The sequence below is a fragment of the Nycticebus coucang genome, chromosome 11 (genome assembly GCF_027406575.1).
Source record: "Nycticebus coucang isolate mNycCou1 chromosome 11, mNycCou1.pri, whole genome shotgun sequence".
Taxonomy (NCBI): Eukaryota; Metazoa; Chordata; class Mammalia; order Primates; family Lorisidae; genus Nycticebus; species Nycticebus coucang.
Genome location: NC_069790.1, coordinates 43653656 through 43672340, shown reverse-complemented (window position 1 = coordinate 43672340; position 18685 = coordinate 43653656). Strand labels below are relative to the sequence as shown.

Genomic DNA, 18685 nt, shown 5'->3' with positions numbered 1-18685 from the left:
CCTGGATATACTAATTTCATAAAGAATAATTTAAGTGTTATATAGAACACACACAATCAAAAGAAAAAGAAGGACTACAAAATCTTTCTTCCTTTTAATTGTTTATTCATTCTGATTGGGATTGGAAGGCCTTTAAAAGAGAAATGTCTGACAGCTATAAATAATTAAAATACTAGCAAAGAGCAACAATAATTACAAGAAAGAAAATGTCTGTCCTGATTATACGCATTTCTAAATGAAAAGAGACACTAATGAAAAGAGTGAATACCAAACACTAACTTGTCAAAGTAAAAACAATTGATAATTTTTACAAGAACATGTTAAAAGTAAACTCGAATTTAATGTTAAGTTCTTATAAGTAATAGTGTACATCATTCTTACAGAAAAAGATATTTCTCTTACAGAATGGAATATTATCATCACTATGAAAGGAAAACTTGTACTGAGAAACCAAGCCTGCTCAGATTTGTTTTGTTTGGATTTAAACACGTACTTGCAAATGAATCATCATGGCGGGGACAAAAACAAAACAAAAGCAAACTCATTCAGATTACCTGTGAAAATTGGAGCTTATACTGGAATTCTTGTAGATATTGTATCACTTTTTTCTTTAAATAATAGTAAGACTTATAAAGTTTAAGAAGAGTGGAAGATGTTAGTCTAATTGCCATGGAAGAAGCCTTAGGGCATGGGTGTCCAACCTGCAACCTATAAGCCACATGCAGCCCAGGATGGCTATGAAAGTGGCCCAACACAAAACCATAAACTTACTTAAAATATTATGAGAATTTTGGGTTTTTTTTTTGTGGAACTTAATTTCAATTGCTCAGTTCTCGAGCATGAACCTTGTAAATAGGACAGCATTGTGTCACAATGTCACATCAATGAACATACGTACAATCTGTTTGTACACATGCGTGACTTCAGTTTTATGGCAGTATGCAGCTTCCATAGTGTTATTTTCCAAGCCCAGAGAGTTAAACTGACACCATCAGATGTTAAATGTGCTTATGATGACTTGGCAAAGCAGTGATTATCAACAATATCACTACTTCCTATTGCAACGTAAGGCATTTAATGTAATGTAGAAGTCAAGTATGCATTCTTATTTGATTATTAAAGGTACTTCCATGCCTCACCAGTGCTTCACACATCGCCCAATGAGCTTTACAATTTGCTCTCTGCCTAGCCCTGCATCTGCAGCAAGCTACGAGAGGCCCCAAACCTTGCTTTCTATTTTCCTGTCAATTAATTTTCATAATCAAAATAAATACAGTCCCTTATCTATTTTTATTTCAGAGCAAATAGACAATCTGCAGAATGGGAGAAAACATTCACATACTATACATCGAATAAAGGGCTGTTAACCAGAATCTACAAAGAACTCAAGCAAATCAGCAAGGAAAAAAAAAATCAAACAACCCCATTAACAAATGGACAAAAGACGTGAACAGAAGCTTTTCAAAAGAAGATAGATAAGTGACCAATAAACACACGAAAAAATGCTCAAGGTAATTTATCATCAGGGAAATGAAAATTAAGCCCACAATGAGACATCACCATACCCAGATAGAATTGCTTTCATTAAAAAGTCCACAAAAGTAGGGGCTAGCATGGATTCAAAGAGAAGAGAACGCTACTCTACTGTTGGTGAGTCTGCATATTGGTACAATTTCTATGGAAAACAATATGGAGATACTTCATAGAACTAAAAGTAAACCTACCATTCAATCCAGCAATTCCACTACTGGGTATTTACCCAAAAGAAAAGAAGTCATTTCATCAAAAAGGTATGTATACTCGAACATTTATCACAGCACAATGCACAATCACAAAGATGTGGAATCAACCCAAGTGCCCATCAATTCATGAGTAAATTAACGAAATATGGTATATGTAAACCATGGAATACTACTGAGCCAAGAAGGATTACTTAATGCCTCTCCATCCCATTTGGATGGGATTGGAGACCACTATCCTAAGTGAATTATCTAAATAATGGAAAAACAAACACCACCTGCACTCACTATTAAACTGGAAATGACTGAAAAGCACACGTGTGCTTAGAGCAGCCTTTCAACCTTTTTTTTTGTATCATGGCACACTTGAATCTTAGTTAAACTTTCATGGCACACTTAAATTATGTTGATCAAAAAAAAAAGTTAAAAAAAGAATATACTCACTGTGCTTTGAATTTCTTTCAAAAATAACTTCATTAATAATCTTAAAATTTTCATGGTACATCTAAGACCCTCTCATGGCACATCAGTTAAAAAATCAGTTAATAATCACTGGCTTAGAAGAAAGTAAAATTTAGTGGAAATCAAACACAGAAGGGATAGAGGGGATGGTAGAAGACCTACTTAATGGGTACAATAAACACAATCCGGGGGATGGGCATATTTATTGTTATGACTCAAGCATTATAAAAATGGTCTATGTAACCAAAAATATTTTTATCCCTATCATTTGAAATAAAAATATACAAATTAATAAAAGTAGAAAAAAATCTTATTTTTGATTGGTACATTTTTAAGGGAGCACAAGACAGTGCAAAGAGCATTTAATATCTCATCTCATTAGTTTAGCTACTTATAATAGGCTTATTGATCCAAAAAGAACTTATGGGGGACTGTAAATATAAATGATAAATATATGCATTAATACACTTGACATTTAAACCCCCATAGAAGTGATTTTAAGCTCTAAGTACTTATTTATCTTCCCTTTAAAACAAAATAATGAGTTGTCATTTCCTTCATTCCGATGTGCTGCTAATTTTCAGGGTGAATTAAACCACAAAATACCAGCTTAAGTTATAGAAGAGAAATATCAAATATAGATGAATCATAAGGACTCAAATTTCAGATAAGCCCAAAGCAAACTATGTTAGATTCCTTAGGACCTGTCTTATTTGTCAATAAACAAGATCTAAAAGTTCCAGGAACCGAGAACTCTGGCTAGCAACATCCATTTTCATATTAACCATAAGAAATTAACCATTGTAAAGCTCTCAGAGGACTACCCAACATGCCAGGCCATGCACCAGTAAATAATCATGCTAGGAGAAGGAGGATGAATTCTAAAATATGGATTGTATATAAGTTGTATAGTGCTTAAGAGGCATGGGAAAGGAGTGATTGTGCCACATTAAATTCCAGAGATCCATGAGTTGAGGATTTAAGAGGATTCTGAATTTGTGGTGGTTTACCTGCTTTAATTACAACTTTATAAATTTTAGAAAAAGTGCCTTAATAAATTGAGACAGAAATATGTAACAGTTTTCTCCAGCACCAAAAATTTTATAAAATAAAATGTTAATAAGCATTTTAAAAATTAAAAACTTGAAGAAATTTGATTTAAACAACAGTCATCCTATTTTTAAATCAGTAGTCACTTATTTTCAAGAGCCACTCAGACATTCTAACTGACCTGTGACACCCAATCCCTTAGGTTGATTTCATATCTTGGGTATTCTGAATAGTGCTGCAATAAACACTGGAGGGCAGGTATCTCTGACATACGGAGTCCTTTCTGTGGGATAAATAACTAAAAGATTGCTGGATCATAGGGTAGCTCTATTTTTAAGTTTTTGACCTCCATACTGGTCTTTATAATGGCTGCACTAATTTACACTCTACCAATGATGTATAAGAGTTCCCTTTTCTGCCCATCTTCTATTTTTTGATAATGGTTATTCTAACTGGTGTGTGAAGATATCTCATTGTGGTTTTGATTTGCATTTCCCTAATGATTAGTGATGCTGAGCATTTTTTCATATACATATTGGCCATCTATATTCTTCTGAGAAATGTCTACTAAGATCACTTGTGATGCAGACATACATGGATGACAACAAAATATTATACAGCCCTAAAAAAGGAGGAATCCTGTCATTTGCAATGTGATGATCTTGAAGGATGTTAAGTGACATTAATTAGGAATAGCAAGAGAAACACCGCATGTTCTCACTCATGCATGGGAGTTAAAATAGTTGACCTCACAGAAGAAAAGAAGAGAATAGTGGCTATTAGAGGCTTGGATAGGAAGTTAATAGACACGAAATTACAGCTAGGCAGGAGAAATAAATCCTATCATTCCACAGCACTTAACAGTTAAGTATAATTAACAATAATCTATTGTATATTTTCAAATAGCTAGAAGAGAGGATTTTGAATGTTTCTAGAACAAAGAAATGATAAATGTTTGAGATGATGGATATTTTAATTACCCTAATTTGATTATTACACACTCTATAATGTGTATTGAAATATCAAATTATACTTCATAAATATGTAGAATTATATGTCAGCAAAAATTTTAAAAGTTAAAAAATATATAGTCCTCTATTTTTGTTGAGGGTTGGGGAGAAGAAACCACAAGTGACTAGTTCCTTTTTTGAAACTAAAAATAAACCATTTTACCTTAAAACTGTGAACTAACATGAAGCAAGTGCTTCTGTTTCTTGAATTAGACTACTCAATTTCTTTTTTTTTTTTCCCTATAGTCTTTGCCATTTACTCTGGATCCATCTATATAGCTCTTTTCTTTTGTGTGACAAACTAGAATAATTTAGAAGCTCATTAAAAATAAACTCAATGAATCAACTAGATCACCATAAATGTGGAGATAATATAAGAAAACTAATAGGCAAGACAGAATGAGCTTTCAATGAGTACATCACAATAAAAATTACGATGGTGTACCCTCTGGAAAATCAGAGAAATGTTATAAATTCTAAGTTCATCTTTAAAGAAGAATTACTTTTCATTGTATGAAACAGGTTAAATGGAAGATGATTTAACACATGACAAAGTTTTATTATTAGAGAGTTTATTTCAAGAAATCATCAAGAAGCTCAATCAAGACGACAGCCTCAGGACACATGCCTTCCTCATTTTAAATCACTACAAATATCTACTGGTGGCAGTGGTGGGGGAGTTAGACGCACTACAGAAGTATACACACACTCACAAATATGTATATACAGCGTGGCCGTAAAGTCCGCTGCACACGAACTTTATGGCCACCCTGCATTAATAATAATAAAGGAAAAGAAAAGGAAATGCTCTAACGTGACTAATGATTTCAAAGAATTTCTGAGAATCAGAAACAGATGGGATTAGACTGGAAATGAAAGCTGGGAGAACATGTGAGGCCTGTGACCAAAACATACACAAGGTAGGGGCTCTATGGAAACCAGTTTTGGGTTTATTTAAGCTTGAGGGAAACAAATTCAAGAAGCAGAACAAGATCCTGTGCCAATCTTCAGGATAAATATTCATGAAACTATATCCTTGGCGGTCAACAGATCAGTCTATCCCTCAGTCCCACCTGCATTAAAGAACTGGCAATAAATATGTTTACCCATAGTGTCAAAAAGATCACATGGGCACTTGTTTCAGAGAAATAACAGTATGGTAAATTGCCATGAAATCCCAGAAAGGAAAAATTCTCGCAGAAGGAAGCAAGTTATCAGTATGCAAGGCCAGAGGCCTCACATGTTTTCCCAACTCAGAGTTGCTGAAATATGCTTTCATTAATTCCAAAGATTAATAACAATGAAAGGTTTTTAGAACATTGATATCATGAAATAAAGTCACCAAATTTAACAAACAGAACTAACATTCAAAGAAATAGAGTTAATACTGCAAAAAAAAAAAAAAAAGAAGAGTGTTCCTAATATAGGGTCCCTACCAAAAGTGGTTTAGAAATGTGCTACACCTGAAATATCAAGCATTGCATCTGGAGATACTAAAACCTAAACATATGATTATTCCAATACGAGTTCAATGGGTAGACTGCCTAGCAGAATGAGTACAGAGGAGGATAAAATTGGTGAGCTGGACAACTGAGTCCGGGAGTTTTTTCAGAATACAAAAGAGAAAAAGAAAAGAAAGACAAGAGAGATATATGGATGACAGATACAAAAGTTCTAAAAATGACTAACAAGTTACACAATGTACTTGTGGATGAAAGGAATATTAGAGTCCTGTCACCAGAAAAATAAGCAATAAAAGGCAAAGAAAGCAAAACAAAAACAAAACTTTGAAGTAATAATTTTCAAATCTGCATTAAGAAGGAATAGGATGCCAAAAGAAGTAAATGATATTTACACAGTAAAAATCAGAACAGTGAGCACTGTGCTAACTAAAAGTGGTAATAACACGCAGACAATGCCTCTCACCACAACACATTGTGAGAAAGAAAAGCATTTGCTAGGATTTCAACTTTGGTTCAGCATATAAAAATTTATCAGTGTGATGCAAGATACATTATGAAATTAAAGGTTAAATAGTAGAAACTTTTAATCAGATGCCAAAAGCATTTATTACTATTCAATACCCATCCTGAAGAAAACAAAAAGGGAATAACACAAAAAGGAGAGGAGAATCCTTGCTTAATTGTTTTAAGAATTTCCTTAAATTTAGAGAAAGCGCAAAGCTGACCAATATCACTACTAAAGTATACTACTGTGCTTGGGTTCTTAGCCAGTATAACAAACCAAATAAATAGGAAGGTTAAATATTTCAGTGTAAGATGTAAATGTATACTCCTCCTCAAATGAAAAAGCAATTTAGTAGGTGGTCAGGTAAAAGATTAACACACAGAATAATGTGAGCTTTCCCATATAAGCAAAATAAGCGATTATAAAATTCCATGTTTTTAAAAATTCCACTCACAAAATTTTTGGTAGCTTTGAAAACACTGCCAGCAACCAGTTATGAAATGTAAAAAAAATTATAATCAATAGCTCAAACAAAACCCATATACTGGTCACACTGCAGTGTTGATATGTATCAGGTAAAGCACTGACAATTCCAAATTAAAATAGTCTAATCAACAAAATTAATAATTACAGATCAAAATAAGTAATTTGGCTCTATATTTGTAGGATGTACAAGTAGAATAAATCACCGAACAACTACTCTCAAGTTAAATCTTACTCATCCAGAATTTTTATAACTAAAGTCATTATTAGCATTCTCACTTTGAATTTATTTTCATTAACTGATAAAACAATCAAATATTTTATTAGTTTTGGTCGACATTTCTGTTAAAAGATCAACAAGTTTATGTAATTTTTGAGGCTGCTAAACTCCAAACCTACAGCTACAATGAAATCAATTTTGCTGCTCTCATGTCCTACGTGGGAAAAAATAGATATATTTTAGAAATTAAAAAAAAATTAATCTCAACAGCCCCAATAATACAGAGACCAAGACTGCTATTTCTCTTCTCTTTCCAAAGTGATATATAGAACTTTAAAGAAAGGATGCCTGTGGTTAGGAGAATCATAATAAAAGATCTGCTAAACTGCATTAGAACTAATCGGTAACTTTCAAGTAAGCAGGAAATTCAGAGAACAAAGGGCTTCTAATGTAAAGAAAAGAAACCAGAAGACAAATAACCCTGCCAAGGAATTAACTTGGCAAGAAAGCTGAATTTTGGCCAGAATATAAAACAGGGCTGTGCTTAGTGATGGGGGCGGCGGGAGTCAGTAAAACAAGAATCCATACCAATTCCAAGTTATAGACCAGATGGAAAAATTGGACCCAAATAACATACCACCTTAGAAAGATCTGTAATGAACAAAATTAAGGAAATACCAAGTTTCAATTATAACAGATTAAGATAATCATGGAGATGAAAAGCAAAATTACTTATGACTAAGATAAGATGGGTAGAAGAAAGGGGAAGAGTATAGGAGGACCAGCAAGTGATCCAGACAGCAGAGAATAATTATTTTTATTTCATGATTAGATGCATAATTTGGAAATTATTTCAGTTTGACAGTACAGTTCTAAACAAGAAACACTGGTATATACTGCTTCAATTATTGCTAAATCATTAAGTACAAAAGCTTATAAGAGTCGAAATTTTAGCAGTCCATCCAATTTTAATTAGTATTACCAAACACCATCTTTTTGTGGAGAAAATGACATGGATCCCCTTGCCACATCACACATTATGCTCCCCCTTTCTCCCTCCATTTAATCTAGTTAGCCTAGTTTCTGTCCTTTGAATTTGTTGTCATCTGTCATTGGCGTTTCTGTATGTTACTTCCTCTCTCTAAAATGTTCTCTCTTCTACTTTCAAATCTCTAGTTGAATGGAAAAGTTGCTTTTCATTTCATTTCCCTCCCTCAAGAAAGTATCTCTTGACCTCCCTGCCCAGGTCAAGTGCATCCATTGTAGACTCTCATTGGACCTCTTCTTTTTAGCTCATCTTTCTTTGTCCCAATTTTATATTTGCTGGTGTGATTCTTCTTCTCGCCCGAATGTCCATGTGATCTCATCTGTTTTATCTTAGCATTGCATTCTGAGCGTGTGTCATGAGACCCAAACAACAGCAGATGCTCAGCAAATACTGTGAATGAATAAATGTGTAAGTAAGGGAATCCAGGTTTCTGGTACTATTTGTTGCTGAGTTTCTGCAACTCTTTCAGGTCAAAACTTTCTTTCTTTTCCTATTCTAAGTTTATATTTCATCTCCCTTCTCCCACCCTGTGCCATTCCTCATTAATATCTAATTGCAGTGAATAGGAAGGTCATTTCTGTTTCAGGGTTCCAACCCTGTTGATCTATCACCATTTTAGCTCTCAGGTTCCCTTCTTTCCTTATTGGTGCCCAAGCTTCACATAAGACCGTGGTGGTTCTCAACCTGCGGGAGAGGAACTGTATTAAAGGGTTGCAGCATTAGGAACCCTTTCATACACTGGCATAAGACATAGCATGAGAATGAGAAAGCACACACCCAAATAAATACTGAATTATTAAAAAAGTTGTCTACATTCTACCCCAGATCATCTCTAATTCCACCCATAGCGTACCTATAACATTCCCCAAGAATATTAGTTCCCTTGACTCTTGAGAGGAGTTATAGGCAAAACTTGCATAATAATGAAGTCATTATAATGTTAAATACAAACATTTTTAAGTTTTTTGTTTTTGGGAATGTGTGATATTCTGTTTTGAAAACAAAAGATTTCATCATTTATGTTTCTTTATTGGTGAAATATTGGATTTTTTCTAGGAAGGAAGAAGAAAGGGGAAGAACAAAGGGTATCTCTAAATAAAGCCTAAAAAGATCTTTAGTTACAACACAGAGGCCACTCCAAACTGCAAGATGGACTGGGAAATCAGTTTTTTTGTCCAAAATAAAATCAAGTTTCTACAATGAAAAACACATGGGCACCCAGCAGACTCTACCTTGCATGTCTGATTTGATCCTTAGGAGAGAATTAAACAATAAAAAGAAAAATTCCATGAATGCAAATCCCTCTTCTGCTCTATGTTTTCTATTCTTAAATTGAGCAATGGACTTCCAAAGGGCAAGTGCCAACTTCCTAACACTAACCTTACCCCTTATTCTGCCAAACAGACTTAATTGGACGGCTTCCCGCGATGTTCTCTTTTCCTTTAGTCCACTAATGAGCCATGATTTATAGGCGATACATAATGAGTTTCTGTATCCTATTTTTTAAATTAGGCCCAACTGAATGACATCTGAAAAGTATTCCTAGAAGTTTACACTTTGAAGATGAAATTCTCTGCTACAGACCGAATATTTGAGTCCCACCAAATTTATATGTTGGAACTTCATCTCTGGTGTGATACTGGAGTTGGGGCCTTTGGGAGGTGATTAGATCATAAAAGAAAAGTCCTCGTTACTGGGAATAGTGCCTTTATAAAAGGAACCCAAGAGATAATAAGCCCTTCTGCCCTGTAAGGACACAGTAAGAAGATAACCATGTTTGAAGCAAGAAACAGGTCTTCACTAGACACGGAACCTACCTGCATCTTGATCTTGGACTTCCCAGCCTCTGAACTGTGTGAAGTAAATTCATTTTATGGCTTATCTTTATAAGCCATCCAGTCTATGGTATTCTGTTAGCATTCTGCTATGTATAGCAGCCTCAACAGAGTAAGACCAAAAACTGATACCAAGAAGTGGTGGCTACTGTAACAAAATGTAAAACTGTGGGAAAGGCTTTGGAAATGGATGACGAGTAAAGAGGTACATACCAAACAAAGCATACATTACTGTTGTGAACAGACTGCTAAAGGCAATTCGAGTGAGGGTCCAAAAAGAAGAGAGGGGAGCTACAAAGAAAGCCTTAAGTATCACCAAATAGAATGTTAATAAAAATATGAGTAGTGGCTCGGCATCTGTAGCTCAGTGGCTAGAGCGCCAGCCACAAACACCGGAGCTGGCGGGTTCAAACCCAGCCTGAGCCTGCCAAACAACAATGACAAGGACAACCAAAAAAATAGCTAGGCATTGTGGCAGGTGCCTGTAGTCCCAGCTACTTAGGAGGCTAAGGCAAGAAAGTCACTTAAGCCCAAGAGTCTAAGGTTGCTGTGAGCTGTGACGCCAAGGCTCTCTACTAAGGGCAACGTAATGACACTCTGTCTCAAAAAAAAAAAAAAAAAAAAAAAAAAGAAAGAGTAGTAAAGGTCATCTAAATCAAACCTCAGATGGAAATATTATTAAAAAATAATATTATTTTAGGAAACTAGAGAAAAGACCATCCTTGTTATAAAGTGGCTAAGAATTTGGCTAACTGGTGCTCCCTTTCTGTTTTGTGGAAGTTAGTAACAACGTTGGTATCAAAGGTTCAGAGCTAGAGAATAATTAGTATAATGAGACCTTGACTACAGTGAGGAAGACAGGATCTAAACAGATGGGTCTTACATACATAATGAAGGAAGTACATATAGAACCCACTTATTGAAAGAAAATAGGACTTTAAAATGACTCAACTTTATACAGGAAAAATGTTATTCATTAAAGTGAAATTAGAGAGGCAGTACGTATTTTAAGGAGGTGAGAAAGAGGTGGAAGGGTAGAAAACAATGTTGAGGGGATAATTTCTTCATATGAAACCTAAATAAGGTTTCCAAATACAGTTGACCCTTGAACTATGTGGGTTTGAACTACATGGGTGAACTTATACATGAGGTTTTTTTTTTCAATAAACATATAAGAAAATTTTTTAGATTTGTGAGAATTATAAAAAAACAAATGAATTACATAGCCTAGGAATATAAAAAAAATTTTTTAAGGTATGTCGTGAATGTACAAAACACAGGGAGATGCTAGTCTACCATTTACTACCATAAAAATGTCATAAAATATATACAAATATAGAAAGTTAAAATTTATCAAAACTTACAAAAACACAAATATGCCATTCTCAGTCAAGAGAAACAGAAGCAACTGCAAAGTCATAACTGCATGAAATTAACTCTTATACATTACAAACTGTACTAATATAACAATTTCCTAGCTACCTCTTGCTGCTAGTACGGGGAGCACAAGTGTTGCGAGTATCCACTTAAAATACTACGTCATCCTAATCATCTCAGCATGATCAGTTCATTTCTCCAAGAAAATGAATGTCATAGTAAAAAGTGATTTCTCACAGTTCTCAGGTATTTTTCATTGTTCTTCATGCAATACTGTAAACCTAGAATAACACCAGGGGATACATGAAGTGCCACTAGTGATGTTGGCTATGCTCCCCTCAGATCAGAGGAAAGTTGGCATCACAAGAAAAGGCTGAACTGCTTGACAGGCACAGTAGACAGAGATCTGCTGCTGTGGTTGCCCACAATTTCAGACAGACCACTTACCTTATAAACAGACAATGTAAACTACAACGCCAATAAATATGGTACAGTACTATAAGCATATTTTCTCTTCCTTATGATTTTCTTAGTACAATTTTCTCTAGCTTACTTTATTTTGTAAGAATACAGTATATAATACATATAACATTCAAAATATGTGTTAATTGTCTGTATATGTTATCAGTAAAGTGTATGGTCAACAGTTGGCTATTAGTAGTTAAGTTTGGGAGGAATTGAAAGTTATACATGAATTTGACTTCATGGAGGATTGGCACACCTAACCCTGGCATTGTTCAAGGGTCACCTATAATAATAATAATAAAATAATAATAAGTCAAGAACCCCTCCAAAGTTTGAATAGACAGGTAATTACAAAAATAAGATTAAATGATAACAGAAATGACCTCGGGATATGGGCAATCCTGATATTTCTCAATTTTGTAAATTATAATTTAATTGTAGCCACCTTGCAATCACATATGTCAAAACATTATTAACAGAAATGTTCCCAAAAAGTTGAACACAATTAAATCTGATCACAAAGCAAAGGCATTATGAAACATCCTAGAATTAACTGAATGTTATGTCAAACTTTTCTACAAAATATAGAATAATTTCAGAGTATGATTTCTTACCACTATATATGTTTTGGAGTCTGAATTTTTTAATATTATTTCCTTAAAGTAGAATATGCTCTTCATTAAGTATGTAATACTACTTAGTCAATATCTCAAAACCATATTATTCCAACATATCTGAGCAAATATCGAACAAAAACAGATTTTCCACCTTTTAAAGACCATGTTTTCACCAGTTATGACAGGCTCTTTGATTTGCTCACAACAAAATAGAAAAATCTTGCAATAGGTTTTTGTAACAGGCATAATTTCTACTGCAGCGGCAAAAGGTTTCAATAAATCTAAACAAGTACAGTGTCACACAAAAAGTTAACATATACCTCTGTGAAGACCTCCATTTGACTGGCCCTTGAATTTTCTGTGGTTAGGTAGGACTTTATTATATAAACTATATATTGAGCCTTAATACCTTCTAATTATGTTAAGTGCCATTTGTGAAAGTTCTTCAACTTATTTGGAATTTTGCTTCCTCAGCTGGCAGCAATTACAGATGCAAGGATCCCCAGAAATAATTGTGCAGCCCATTTTGGGATCCACATGCTTGTTATGAACACTTAAGCAAGCATACACGAACATTACACTCTGATAATAAACGAAGCCAGAGGGAAGATTTTTCTTTTCCACTAAAAAAAAAATCCTGCTCATAAATGATTCAAAAAAGAAATGATAATTCTACCAACATATGCAAACTTTATCTGAAATCAGAGCCACTTTATGCAGAACTTTGAACTTTGAAAGTAACAGCTCACACAAATTATTGACTACTTAGGGTCCAGTCAGTACATTCATCTAACAAGGCAATTTCCATATGAGTAACCACAAACATTTCTGGCTTCAGTTGTTAATACCCCATGAAAAACTATTTCCATACTATTTTTAACTTATTTATGGTAATTGTTATCCATTTACCTCTGAAGCATGAAAACTCTTCCTGTGCCCTCTAGAATGTATTTATGTGCCATTTCCCTTCCATGCCCTTGGCAGATGGAAGATTCACGTCTTCATCCCAAGAACAAAGGTTGAGAAGCATGTTGCTTCCTTTTCAGCTGGCTCCTTTACTGCCTCCCAAATTTTCACACTATTGCGTCTGTTTCTCAATAGCTTTTCAACTGTAACTTCTTAGGTAAAAAATGTAATTGTGTAATACCTGAAATCAATTACTGTGGAAGAGTAGACAAAATGCAAAGTAAAATTCATAATTCACCTTGGGCACATATGTAAAAATCAAGAATTTTATTTTTTACTATAAATTAGAAATTCCTGTGGCAAAGTATAGAATTCAAGATATTTAAGTATAGCTCTGAACTAAGACCTCTTGCGTACCTCTAACCAAGTATTTTAAGTTAATTCATTCAATATATTAACAATATGACAGGGGCAGCGCCTGTGGCTCAAGGAGTATGGCGCCGGTCCCATATGCCAGAGGTGGCGGGTTCAAACCTAGCCCTGGCCAAAAACCACGCCCCCCAAAAAAATACAATATATTATTTTAGCTTATAGAAGAAGAAAATAAACTTCATAAAGACTAAATATCTCATCCAAGTTTACAAAAGCAAATAGGTAATAGTTTCAAGTATTAAATTCAGTTCCATCTGAATTCAGAAATCATTTTGCTTTTGTGACTATGCTCTATCCTTTATGAATTTCAAGTTTAAAGCCCAGTTGGAAGACCCAATTACAAAATAGACTGACTTCAAATACACAGATCCTAAAAGAGAGTTACAACTTAGTGCAAACAATTGCTAAACAACACGTGGTCTTTATTCTTAAGTAACTCCTGGTTTGTGCTGGAGACATTTTTATTTCGGTAATGTGTTTTAGAGCTCTCTTTATTATGTTACATATGTGGAACATCAGCTCATCACAGAAAATCTTTCATGGCTGAAAGTATATGTCCAATATTTCTTTGGGTGATGTGAAAGAAGAGTAGTGGAAAATTCATCTATTTATACACATATAGATCTCTTAATAATTAGATATATAGTTATTTAAAAACTTGCATCTAGGTTATACTTTCTAAATATATTCCATGTACCTGAAAGCTCTGTGCTTTATAATTTGGGCTGAGTTTGAATCTACTAATATAATTTTTGAAAAACTATATTATAGACAATAACATTAAGATATTTCAGAAAGTAGAACTCTAATGTTCAACTCTAGCAATCTACATTTCAATCTTTTTGATATAGTTAACCATGTGCTAAGGTCCAGACATTTGCATCACAAAATTCATATTCTGAATCCTAAGCCCAAAGTCAGAGTACTAAGATATAATTAAGAATACTACATAATATTTAAACTGAACATAGTGGCTCATGCCTATAATCCTAGCACTCTGGGAGGCTGAGGTGGGTGGACTGATTGAGCTCAGGAGCTCAAGATTAGACTGAACAAGAGAGAGACTCCATCTCTACTAATAAACAGAAAAACTAGCCAGGCACTCTGTCAAGTACCTGTAGTCCCAGCTACTTGGGAGGCTTTGGCAAGAGAATTGCTTGAGCCCAAGAGTTTCAGGTTGTTGTGAGTTATGACACCAAGGCACTTGATCCAGGGTGACAGAGTAAGACCTTGCCTCAAAAATAATAAATAAACAAAAGAATACTATATAATATTTAAATTAATTTTCAATCATCTTACTCCATCAAGAAGTTTAACTTTCCTTTCAATTAGATTTGCCCTCTGCTAGAGTTTTTCATTAGTATATCCAGTTTTGGTATCTATTCTTTTTCTATAACATTTTATAGAAAAATAGCTTAAAAATAAACTGCATAATTCTATACCAGATTTAAAGGTAACTGTGACTTTTCCTTTTTAATATGACAGTATACAAACAACCCATGATGAATTGTATAGTATGTGCTTGCAATTATAATCTTATACAAAATATGAGCATTGAATGTTCATTAAACTAGTGATGCTTTATTAAAACATCAGGAAAATATCCCATAGGAAAAATATTTTACAACATAAGCTTTATTCATTTTCGAAGTGAAGAAAAATAGATAACATAAAGATAATGCTGAAGCTAGCATGCCTTGAAAATCGGTAAAGTTAACAGATCATGGAGTATGTCAACCAATCACAAATATCTGACATACTTCTCTAAGTGAAGTCTTTATAGTTAAAGATATTTATGTGAAAATAAGGTCATCATTTCTAAAGAATGTCTGCTCTTCATATCACCTACAATAATAATGTTTTGGGTAGGACAAATCATTTGCAGCTGAAATATCCATAATGCCTCAAGAAAGTATTTGTCTATGCAAGAGCAGAACAGGCAAAGGTACCATACCTTGGGGTAAAGAGGGGGTTAAAACCATTTTTGATTATAGCCTGAGACATACAGAACATAAATTTGAAGTATCTTCAAAAATTAGTACCAAAAGGGCAAAACATGAAAATGTAAGTATCATCATGATTGTATGTTATCCAGTTACTATTACAATAATGTTTTTAAGGAGTATGGTCTAATATACTTCAGGCAAATAAATTACTACACGGAGACAAAGAAATAACACAAAATTGAATTGTCTTGGATAAAGACAGCACAGGATGGAGTGCAGTAGTGGAATTTTCCCTCTCTGGCCCACTTCTCCACATACAGAATCATACAGGAATCTGTCAAACCTTTACACATAGTTTAAAAATCAAAGCCATATATAATTGTTTTTATCTCAATTATATAGCATGCCCTTTCTACTCATGGAAAGACTTTCTAGACGTTTGAATCTTCGGCAGATAGCAGTTTCATTGAGTATCAAACATTTCTCAGTATCGCCTGTATATCATTTCCATTAGTCCATAGTTAGCATATTTATACATTTCTGGCATTTCTTACGCATAGAATAATTTTTAACATTAGGGGTCATGAACTGCTGAGAATTATTCATCTATTGTTTAAATAACTGTTCTTTGAGCACCTACTATGCCCCAAACACTGAGGACGAATGTGGACCATTTCACAAGAAAGACAAAGCAATATATAACCTTTTGCTTGTGAATGCCTTAAGGTGGTTAATAGACCTGATATTAAGAATCTTTCCTTAGGTGGCCTTCCCTACTTGTCTAACTAGCATCCTGTTTCTTGTATCTTCTTCCTTCCATGTCAGTTGGTATCCTACACAGAAGTCAAGAATCCACTGCCCTCAGAGCAAATGCAGGCTGCCTTCTGTTTTTACAATTAAAGCATCATTGGAACACAGCCATTCATACATTTAGGATTTGTCTGTGGCTGCTTTTGTACAAGAATAGCAGCTGGCTACTCAAAAATCCCTGTATCTTCTCTTACCCTTTGTAAGAATAAGAAAACTACAATTTATAAACAGATTACTTTGACATCAAGATTCTAAACATAAAAATTCTTAAATATTTAATCAAGTTCCATACCTAAATTTAATAGAAAATAACCACAAATCAATGTTGCCATATTTTCTTCTCTAATTTATGCAAATGGCTAAAAAACAGACCCTAAATGAGCAAATGGCTGTATAAAAATTTTGATTTAGAGTTCCACAAAGACTAACAATTCTGAAATATTAAACACAAGTGATTTAAGTGAGCTATGTAAATATGAATGTAAAAACATTTCATTTTTAAAGGGTATACTAAAAATGTACCATATATATTCTACCATTCATTGTAATTCTTAACCTTCTCAAGCTAGTAACTATCAGTGTGCTATGAACATGATTTATTTGACTACACTTGAAATTGCATGATAAGAAATTCTCTAGCAAAATAATAGTAGGGGTAATTTTATGCAAGCCTTGCTCTCCTACTGAGTACACACAGAAATATTTTCATCTATCAATGTCAAACGTTCAACTTGTGCAATAATTTAAATACAGGATCACAATTAAGAGGAAAAGGTTTCTCCTTTCAGAAATAAAGTTCTATATTGCATTTTGAAGAAAGAGAAAATCATTATTTATAATTTGAGATACTTGGCAATTTAAATGTAAATGCAGATAAAATTTTTGGATTTTAAGCTATTCTTGGTCAAATAATTATCCACAAACCATTCTCATGTTTTAAAGAACAGTAAAATATGTGATAAGAGTTTTCCTAGATTTATATTTACACACTAATATTTTAAACTTCTTTGCATAATTTCACAGGCTACTCAAAATACAGTCTCTAAATTGTAGGTATAGATCTGTAATCAAATTCTTAAGAATAATGTATAATTTAAAATTCTACCCTGTGTTAACTTCTAATGAGATTTTAAGCACTTTTACATTTTAGAACATTAATGTATTATAACTCACCAGAGAAAAGAGCAGTAAATTTCAATGATAGTTCACTTATAATGTGCTTTCTTCATATCCAAATAAAATTTCAACAAGGTGATTTAAAGATAAATAATAAATGCCAAATAATAATAGTAAATTTTTGTAAATGGGTAGACTTGGCAGTTTTACTCTATATTCAGAGATCACAGCTAGCAAATCATGCTGAGAAAAGGAAAATATATTTTTGTCTTATGACTGACTAGTTAATGTATACAAACCACTGAGAATAATGCCTGGTACAGGGTAAGCATCATGGTCATTACCACCACAATCATTATCGTATCTTAGAAACAAAACAGAAACAAACAACTCATCTGTAATTTTCTTCTCTAGGAGTGAGGCACCTGAGTATTCAGCAGGTAAAAATTTCCACCACTCAGAAAAGATTTATCACATGATATTCAAGGAATAAAAAAATTTCTCTTATACCTAAAGGATGTAAATTACACTTTTAATCCTAGAATTTTGGGATGATGAGGTGGAAGGATCACTTGAGGCCAGGAATTCAAGACCAGCCTGGGCACTGGGCAATATAGCGAACTTTACCTTTACCACAAAAAAAGAAAAGATAAGATAAAATAGCCACGTGTGCTGCTGCATGCCTGTAGTCAGAGCTACTCAGGAGGCTGAAGCAAGAGGATCGTGTGAGCCCAGGAGTCTGAGGCTATAGTGAGCTATGGTCTTGCTACTGCACTCTAGCTTGGGTGACAAAGAAAGACCCTGTCTTGAAAGAAAAAATTGTTCTCTTATGCAACAAATTCAAGATCAAAGTTATTGGAAATACAGTGCAAAAAAAGGTTACTGGTGAAATCTATGGACTATGCCATCTATTTAAGCCAACGGTAAGTAGGATAAGTGTTAGGATGTAGATACTCATGAGAGATTACGATGAACAATTACATGCCAAAAAATTGGATAACCTAAAAGAAATGATTAAATTTCTAGATACATACAATACACCATGACTGAATCATGAAGAAATAGAAAGTCTGAGCAGACCAATAACTGATAAGGAATCAGTTATCAGAATCTCCCAAGAAAGAATATCCAAGGACAAGATAGCTTCACTAGTGAACTGTGCCAACATCTAAAGAGAAGGCAACGTCAAACCTGGTCAAAC

At 33.9% G+C, this 18685-nt stretch overlaps 1 protein-coding gene across 6 annotated transcripts in view; it reads right to left on the bottom strand.

Moving 5' to 3' along the window:
- The window catches only part of CRPPA (CDP-L-ribitol pyrophosphorylase A), a 387693-nt gene that overhangs the window by 23740 nt on the left and 345268 nt on the right, over positions 1–18685 (bottom strand). The window contains exon 10 of one of the 6 annotated variants that reach the window (XM_053553593.1): positions 8592–8664. The exons of the other annotated variants lie outside the window; for them this stretch is intronic. Coding sequence (XP_053409568.1) covers positions 8638–8664 — 27 coding nt within the window. The 3' untranslated portion in view covers positions 8592–8637. The remainder of the gene's footprint in view (positions 1–8591; positions 8665–18685) is intronic. 6 annotated transcript variants of the gene reach the window in all.